Genomic DNA, 9,507 nt, shown 5'->3' with positions numbered 1-9,507 from the left:
GGCAAGGACGGCGGTGGTCACACCTGTGGTCATTTATCCTCTCTGCATCTAGCTCCTCTTCCTGAGGCAACAGCACCTCTGAAGTCACAGCCTGGCCTCCCAACTCTTCCCCGTCCCGGGCTTCTTGGCATGTTGCTCTGCTGCACACACCTCAGCAAATACTGCTGATTAGCCAGAATCACCCAGAAATCTCTTAACCTTGATTCTGACTGCTTTTATAATTTGTAATATTTGTACTTCTGGTGTGATTTGAGGAACAACAAATTTTAAAATTAGAGAAGATGTGGTTTTTATTCTCTCCTTTCTACTTGCAACCTTGAAAATTCAAGTAGCAGCAAGGGTTTGTTGAGAGTAACTTCCACCAAATAGAACCTATTACAAATGTACTACAGAGTGTCAAATAACCACATAGATGTAAAATAGAGATGCAGACACAGATATAAAATCCAATGGTTAAACCAAACTGAGAAATGCTTGCCAGTTTGATAGGACTTCTGAAACTTGACAAAAATGTTGGCTAAGGGATACAAGATGTTATGAGATGAGTGAGATGCTTGGCCTAGAACCACAGGCTCTCTCCTCTTTACAGCAGAAAATCCATAAGGAAGTCAAATCTGAAAGAACCAGGTACCATTGAACGGCATCATCAGTCGTCCTTCCCATCCCTCGGCCAGCTGAGGTGAGTGCAGACAGTCGTTCACCAACATCCATCATCCATCCTCCAGGCCATGGCTACACTTTACTCCCAGGCTCCCTGTCATTATGTAGATTAGGTAAATCCTAGCCACTCTCACCTTAAGCCTACCCCTGCCAGCGTGGCAATCACCCAGTCCCAACCACAGCAAGGACAGCCGTGTCCGTGGGAACACAGAGCAGCGGTCTGGAAGGAACCTGGATCTCTGAATACCTCATGGAGCAGTCACCAGCCTGGAACATCCTCCCTGACGGCTTTGCAAGACAGAAAAACTCCTTGGTTCCTCAAGCTACAATACTGCAGAGTCTCAGGTCACAGCATCCTTATCTACCCTCGTCAGGAACCGTTCAATGCTCATCAAGACATGAGAACAAAACTGCAGTGGCACAGTCACACTCGACGCAGACCACCTGCTGCTCACATTCATCGTATTAACACCAAAAAGCCACCGTGGTGGATATCCTGGATGTGGACACTCGGCGGCTTTTTGCTGGAGATGCGCTTTGTGCATTTATCGCACGACCATCTTGGCATCAGGAGCTGCAGCGCAGATGGCAGCTGTGCATGTCACAGGGAGTCTTATTCGCTGGAATCTCAGCCAGCTCCCAGCATCAGCTCCCACAGGGTCCTCTCCTCTGGGAGCACGTGCTTGGACGCCACAGTGTCCTGTGGATCCACAAAACCGCGCTGTCCTCCCTGGCCACTGTGCCTGTCCACTGTGCCTGTTGCGGCTCCGATAGTCCTCCGTGTCTACCTGTTGGGGCTCGGATAGGCCGCCTTGTCCGCCTGCGAGTCCCGTGCACTACAAGATTACGCCATTCCAAGGCTGCTCGATGAGGCTTCACACGGGGGCATTGTATTTCATTCACTGCTAGGTTCTACACTGACTTTTATGACCCCGGGGAAGGACTAAGACTTAAATAGAACAGCGGCTAGGTGATACAAACCGCCGCTGTAATCAGAACATACCAAGACCAGGCCACAGGAAGGAAGAAGCAGCCCTGGGCCGCAGCCTGTTACCAAGTCGCTGACATCTCTGTCCAACATGGATAAAAAGACCCTCTTTCCTCCGAAGTCTAAAGCAACATATCGGCCCATCTAACAGTAATTCTGTTGTACATTTAACTTCATCTTGCCCTTCTAAGTGACTGTTCACGGTCTTAACACCTGAACAAGAATTTCTCAGTTGCTGAACCACTGTTCGTTATTCAGCAGATAAAATGGCAGCAGATTGCACCCCAGGAAGAAACACACCCAGTCACGGGCACAGAACGGGACATCAGCACAAACCGTTTCCCAGAAAAAAACGCATCTCTGCTTTGGGACATACCATCCCCGGTCTCCATGAGCTCGGCGTTGCAGTACTTGGGCGCTGTCCGGGACCCCGTGGAACCCTGTGGTCGCTCCATCTGTATGGAGTGCTCTGAGGTGTACGTGGTTACGTCAGGAGGTGCAGAATGATTATCTGTAAAGAAGCACATCATGAGTGTTTCTGGTGGTTGTGGCGTTTGCTCTGCAGGTTGAGCAAGCCATAGCTCAGGAAGAGACGGGAGCGCAGACGCTCACCCTGGGGGTGCCGTGAGAAGCCAAAGCCGATCTCAGCCACGTCTGCCACAAACATCTGGCACAAAGGGGGACCCCAGCATAACTCATGTTGCCGAAAATGGAGTAGAGTTCGGTGAAACCTCAATTTCCTAACAGGAGCCACGTCAGCGGCATTTTAACTAGAATAACGTTAGACCGGCAATGGCAGGGCGCCAGGAAGCGTGTGTGTGTTCATGGAAGGGTCCCGTTTCCTGTCGGCCACCGTCCACACAGCCCAGGGCTTTACTCGCGCTTTGGAGCCCAGGGCCTGGAAATGGAAACCCAGCTCTGAAAACTTCTGGGGATTTGGGGATGTCCCTAAAGCTCTCCGTGCCTCAGTTTCTTCATCAAATGGGAACAGTAATGGCTATGACCATGTAGGATCGGGGCGGGGGGGTTGGCCAGTGTGACTATGTTGTGCCTGGACTCCTTAGAACACTCACGCACACATGATCACAGATGCTAAGTTCTCATTCACAGGCTTCTGATTATCTCAGAAGGTCAAATGCACATCTGACTTTTTACTTCTCTTCTTTTGCCACACAAAATATTTCTGCTCTTCAAGTTTCATTATTTTGTCACAGCTTTTCCAAAAAACTCCCAAACTTATAGAAAATTTCCAGATAGTCTAGGAGGATTATCTTTGTGCCCAATTAGAAATTACCGGAACGCGATCAGCCGAGAGTTACATTTGGGTCACACTGAGCCCTGACGTACATGAGTTAGGAGCCCCTCATAGTTTGGATAAATTAATTCTTTGTACTAAAACTTCCTCCAGTATTGAAAGGGTAAACCCACACAGGGAGGCCCAAGTGCAGTGATCCATTTATTCAAAAATATGTGTTTTCCTTGGTAAGATTCTGTGCATTTTCTTAAAATTGAATAAAATCTGAGGATACAAATGCTTCCACCAAGTGGCAGAGGCGGTGTCTGGCCTCCCCGTTCACGTCTGGCAGAGCCTTGGCCACTATCCTGCAATCCAATATACACATGGAATTTTATTATGGAAAAATACGTAGCAGTCACACATTTCTGTTCAATGTTTAGCCTGCTGTGATTTCAGGTAGGGTTATTAATTCACATAAACGAGTGTACATGTTCCTGAAACTGTGTCAAACTGAAGTTTAACACTGCTTTGCATTTGAGTACTACTTTGCAAACTTTTAAAGAGTATTTCTGTTTTCTCCTTTATACTCACAACAGTTGAGAGAGAAAAATTATTGTTTTCAATTTTTTTTCCCTCACTCAAGCCTAAAGCAGGAGAAGGGACTTCAAGATCCCAGCAGCAGTAATTGGGAAAAGTGAGACAGACCCAGCTCTCCTGACAGCAAACTCCTGTTCCAGACAGAAAACAGTTGACGCTTTCAGTGTCAGTGAGCACCGAAGGGGCTGGGACCCAAGTCAATCCCAAACACCTCTGGGTGTGAAGGAGTCAGTGATCTAGAAGTGAACATTCTGGGGTTCTGGGGTGTCTGTCGGCTATCTGATCACACATGACGTCCACCTGCTTCCCACTGAGGGTTTTGCAGAGATCAGGCTTTCCTGTGGTAGCTGGTGCCGGGAGGGTCTGAGCCTGCGGCTCGTGCTCCGTCATCGGCGAAGTGGTACACAGTCATCTCCGGTTACTGCTTTAATAGAGACACACACCAAAACCTATTCAACCCAAGTCCCATACTTGATGGAAAACATTTTCTCCTGAACCATTCAAAGGCAGAGCGACGCGAGGCTCATCGTGGCTCCCCCACGTGTCGACTCTAGCTCTAGTAATTCTCACTTCACTCCTTTTCCACGGCATCTTCAAACGTTGTAGGGCAGTGATCCTAACTTTGCTCTTTTTCTAATACAGAGGATCTCCCTTGTCATAGAACCTACACAAGACAGTGCGCCACGCCCAAGAAATCTGAACACCTGTGGCAGACAGCAGCGTAAAGCGGCCGTGCTTAAAGCCCTCGTTTCCTTAAATGACTCCCGTGGTCAGGAGGAGCACACTTTAAAACCCTGTCCTGTTGACTGGGACTGTTAAGGTTTCACGCAGGAGCATAAGTGAGAAGAAAAGATAGAAGCGGATATGGCTGCAGGATTCCCCAGGAACACGAAAGGACTTATAAAACAGAAGGCCCCTGGAATTCGGATATGGCTGCGGGATTCCCCAGTAACAAGGCCCCTGGAATTCCAGCTGTGGGAGGAACCTGGGCATGAGAAAAGCAGTACAGCAGCTTCCAGAAACAATCCAACCAAAGCACCCCAGGGGCCAGAGGGGCTCTGCGCTCTTTCCACTAAGGGATTCCACAGCCAAGATACAAACAGAGGAAAACGTGCACACACAAAGGGGTTTAGACAACAGGCACAGAAAGACACTGTGAAGCGTGCTCACCCATGGGGGTCTGGGCCATGACATCCGCTAGCCTGTGGGCAGCTCTGCTGCCCCCGCTCTGCGTGGAGGACGAGGAGGTGGTGGACGTGGTGGAGCCGTGGATGGCCTGACTGATCCAGTGCTCCACTTTGATGCTGCCCTGGCTGGAGGTCGGGGCGCCCTGGGAGTCCACCTGCACTGAGCCTTCATCTTCTGAGCCATAAGAGGTATCTGTGTAAGAAGAAAGGCAATTTGCTATATGCTGCAGCAAAAACAGGCACTACAATCTCAGTCCCTCCAACACAGATTTACTTCACGCAAGTCTGAACAGTTGTTTAATGACTTTTTGCCGTAGACACTCTTGAGAATTTAAACCACTTTTCAGATAATGAACCATTTATTTTAGCATAATGAATTTTGCTTCCAAAGCACCTTATACAAACATGCTATAAGATGTTTGATACTGTCATCTCAAAGATGCACTGACACATTTCCTCTACACAGCAGTTTGGGAAGAAACCAAGTGTTTTCTTGTGTCAGTCAGAAAGTGAGAGGGCAAGGGGAGGCGGAGGGCCTGTGCAGCTCTCAGGAGTCTCAGTGTGACTATGTTTAGCCCCGAGATGGGGCTGAGATGCTCTTCTGGGCTCTGATTTATTTCTACGTTGGTGTGTGTGTTAGATACCCTTGCAGGTGATTTTTGCATCTGTGTGTTAGTTACCCATAGAGCTGATTTGTTTCTACATCGGTGTGTTAGATACCCATGCAGGTGATTTCTGCGTCTGTGTGTTAGTTACCCATACAACTGATTTCTTTCTATGTCAGTGTGTTAGATACCCATGCAGCTGATTTATTTCTACATCGGTGTGTTCGATACCCATGCAGCTCTCTAAGGATCAAGACGCTGATGATGGTAACAGGAGGGAAAGCAGAATGTGCCTCACATAGAGCGGCCCCTCCACCTCCCCGCTTTCCTCTGGGGCACACAACAAACCCTCATGTTACATTTTGCACTCAAATCTATTCACCTTTACACTATTCGTTTCTTATACATTGTCATTATTGATTTTTCTATCTGTACAAATTGGATATCTTGGATTATGAGAAAATACATCCCTTTTTTCACTATAATTCGCGAGAACATTTTTCATTTAATAACTTTTCATGCAGCACCAAGGTTTTTGGGAATAAATTGCTGCTGTATTTGTTAAACTTCAACGTAAGAATGACACTCAGAATCCTACCTACAAGTGAGTGATGGGAGGCGCTGGCTCAGGTGAGCAGCTCCAGATCATTGGGTGAGAGAAGGAGTCACAGCAAATAATCTTAAGACACTGGTTTGCTTCTTAAAAGACAGTAAGGGCAAACAATATTCACACTTATTACCACTGTCACATGACTTACGCTGTTTGGGAATTTTTTAAAAAGTTTACTTGTTAGACAAGCAATAATATTAGGAGCCTGAAAATTCTCTATCATCTTGCTTTTTTTTCTTTTGAGACAGAGTCTTGCTCTGTTGCCCAGGGTGGGGTGCAGTGGTGTCATCTCTGCTCACAGTAACCTGTCACTCCCCGGCTCAAGTGATTCTCTTGCCTCAGCCTCCCAAGTAGCTGAGATTATAGGCAAGTGCCACCATGCCTGGCTCATTCTTGTATTTTTAGCAGAAACGGGGTTTCACCATATTGGCCAGGCTGGTCTCGATCTCCTGACCTCGTGACCTCATGATCTGCCTGCCTTGGCCTCCCAAAGTGCTGGGATTACAGGCATGAGCCACTGCGCCTGGCCGACCCTGCCTTTTAAGAAAACTTACACAATTTATATAAAAGTAAAAGTAAAACTGACACAGCCTTGAGACTTTTGAGAAAGGTACACAACCAGGTGTCCATTTGGAGCACAACCATCTCCCCAGAACGTCTTCTCAAAACCCTTTCCAATCTTTCATTCCTCACTCCCACCTACCTTTTCCAAGAAACCTGCAGAATAATGTGATATAGACACTCGACAGAATAGCAGCAAACCAAGCAAGCAGCATATGAAATGGATGATACAGCATGACCAGTGGTGACTAGAATTACACACCATGGGGACAGGAAGTCAGGTTGATTTAACATTCAAAACTGAATTAATGTCATACGCGGTAAAGAATTACGGAGTAGAACCGCGTGTTAACCTTAGGAGACATAGAAAAGTACTGACAAATTCAAGAGAACGAAACTCAACAAACCATGAATAGAAGGCAATTTCCTCAACCTGTTAAAGTACATTCCTGAAAAGCCACAGCTAACATTGTATTTAATGGTAAACAATAGAATGCGTTTTCCCTAAGATGGAGAACAAGACAAAGATGTCCCCTCTTGCCACTTTTATTCAACATTATCTGGCAGGTTCTAGCTGGTGAAATAAATTAACAAGTTTAGTAATAAAGACATCCAGATTAGAAAGGAATAAAAGTGTCTTTATTCATAGATGACCTGACTTTGGCATGTAGAAAATGGCAAGAAGTACACCAAAAATTACTAAAACAAAGTTTGATGGGATCATAGGACACAAGATAAAGATATACATATACTAGCAATAAAAAACCTGAAAATAAAATTAAGAAAATCGTTCCATTCACAATAGCATCAAAAGCAGAAGACATTCAGCTGAACTTCTAACAAAAAGGTGCAAAATGTGTACAATGACAACTATAAAACATTACGGAGAGACATTAAAGATCCAAATAAATGGAAACTAAATAAATGGAGGCAGATTCATGATCGTGAATTCGAAAACGCAGCATTATCAAGACAATTCTTCCAAAACTGTTCCATTAATTCAAGGCACTGCCTAATAAAATCCCAGAAGGCTGTGTGTGAAATGGAAAGCTTATTCTCAATTTTATCTGGAAATACAAAGGACCTACAATAGCCAAAATAAATTTGAAAAAGGGAAACAATGTTGGAAGACTTCACTATCTGATTTCAAAACTTTACATAAAGTCATAGTTATTAAGGCAGTGGTATTCGCACAAAAATAGATGTATACATCAAAGGAACAGAATTAAACTCAGAAATAAAGCCTTATATTTATGATTAATTTATTTTTGACAAAGGTCTCAAGACAATTCAGTAAAAGAAAGGTAGTTTGTTTTTTCAACAAATGTTGCAGTGGCAACTGGGTACCCACACACCAAAAAGAAAAACCGTGGGGGAAAGAATCCCCCAAACCAAACGAAAACAAAAATCCGACTTAGATCTTTACTGCACACACAAAAATTAACTCCAAATGGATCACAGACCTAAATGAAAGAACAGTAAGACCATGACACTTCTAAAACTCCCAAAGACACAACCCATGAAAATTAGTGAAATGGACTTCATTAAAATAGAAAACTAGTAAGTTTTAAAAGATGATTATCTCCCTATAACTAATGTAACAAATTACCTTGATCTTAGTGGCTTACAACAAGACAAATCTATTATCCTATTGATGAAGAAGTCAGAAGTGTAAAATCTAAGTGTCAGCAGAACTACGTTCCTTCTGGAGGCTTCAAAGGAGAATCCATTTCTTTACCTTTCCCAACTTTTAGAGGCCACCTGTGTCCCTGACTCATGGCCCCTCTTCATCTTTAAAGTGCATCAATCCAGTCTCCAGTTCTTTTCTCTTTTAAGGACCTTCTTGATTACAGTGGGTCTACCTACTTAAACCAGGATAATGGTCCCATCTCAAGATCTTAAATTAATCAGCTGCAAAATGCCTTTTAACCACTTCAGACAACAGGTTCATAAGTTCTGGGGAATAGGACCTGGGTATCTTGGGGGAAAGGCTTTGTTCTGTCTGCTACATAGTAGTTTGTTCTTTCACTGAGAAACGTTACATCTGTAAAACTCTTATATTCAGATTGCATAAGGCACCTGTAACCCATAAGATGACAACCAACCCATTTACAACATGAGCAAAAAATCTGAACATTTTACCAATATATACAAATGGCTATGAATAGGAATTAGCACATTAAAAGCTAATAAGCACATTAAAAATGCTTAGCATCATTCATTGTTGCAAAGTAAATACACAATGATATACCATTCCACATCAATTAGAATGACAAAAATAAAAATAACAGTAACTATTGGTGGTGATGATGTGGAGAAACTGGGATGAGCATATGCTGCTGGTGGAAATGTGAAATGGTGCAGTTATTTTGTAAATAATTTGGCAGTTTTTAAAAAGCTAAACCTAAACTTACAATAAGACTCAATCATGCTACTTGGCATCCACTTAAGATAAAAGAAATTATATGCATACACAAAGATATGTACATTAATGTCAATGGCAGCTGAATATGGAAACAATGAATAACCAACTGGTAAATGAATAAACAGAATGTGTCATATCTATCAAATAGAATATAAATAAATAATAAGAAATAAACTACTGGTGCATGGTACAGCAAGGACTTCAAAACAGGTAAAGGAGGCATAGAGAAGTGTGTACATTGTATGATTTTATATCATAAAATTATAAGATCATAAAAAAACCAAAAACCATAAAATCAGAGTAAAATATTCTATGATTTTATATTCTAGAAAATTTAGAGTGCACTGTTATGATTTCTAGGGTTCTTTTCCGTAGAGCTAACCTTTCATCTGATATCCTTTGCAATCAGCCAAGTACATTCTTTAGCACGTTTATAGTGTAGTTCTGCTGATAACACATTCTCTCAGCTTTCATATTTGGGAATGTGTTGTTTCACCCCTGTTTATAAAGGAGATTTTCCCTGGATATGAGTTGACAGGCCTTTCTCCTGCTTTTAGTGCTTTAAAAAAATGTCTTTCCATGGTCTTCTGGTCTCCACTGTATCTTCACAGAAGTCACGCGTTTTTGAAATGCTTCT

The 9,507-nt window shown here is 43.6% G+C and overlaps 1 protein-coding gene across 13 annotated transcripts in view; it reads right to left on the bottom strand.

Moving 5' to 3' along the window:
- The window catches only part of LOC139361659 (disco-interacting protein 2 homolog C-like), a 59,307-nt gene that overhangs the window by 40,244 nt on the left and 9,556 nt on the right, over positions 1 to 9,507 (bottom strand). For all 13 annotated transcript variants that reach the window (XM_071090429.1, XM_071090428.1, XM_071090431.1 and 10 more), the window contains exons 2-3: positions 4,653 to 4,862; positions 2,025 to 2,159 (exon numbers count right to left, since the gene is read on the bottom strand). In XM_071090429.1, the coding sequence (XP_070946530.1) occupies positions 2,025 to 2,159; positions 4,653 to 4,862 (345 nt within the window). The remainder of the gene's footprint in view (positions 1 to 2,024; positions 2,160 to 4,652; positions 4,863 to 9,507) is intronic.

Source organism: Macaca nemestrina, unplaced genomic scaffold (assembly GCF_043159975.1).
Source record: "Macaca nemestrina isolate mMacNem1 unplaced genomic scaffold, mMacNem.hap1 Scaffold_90, whole genome shotgun sequence".
Taxonomy (NCBI): domain Eukaryota; kingdom Metazoa; phylum Chordata; class Mammalia; order Primates; family Cercopithecidae; genus Macaca; species Macaca nemestrina.
This window is presented reverse-complemented; position numbering and strand designations above follow the sequence as displayed.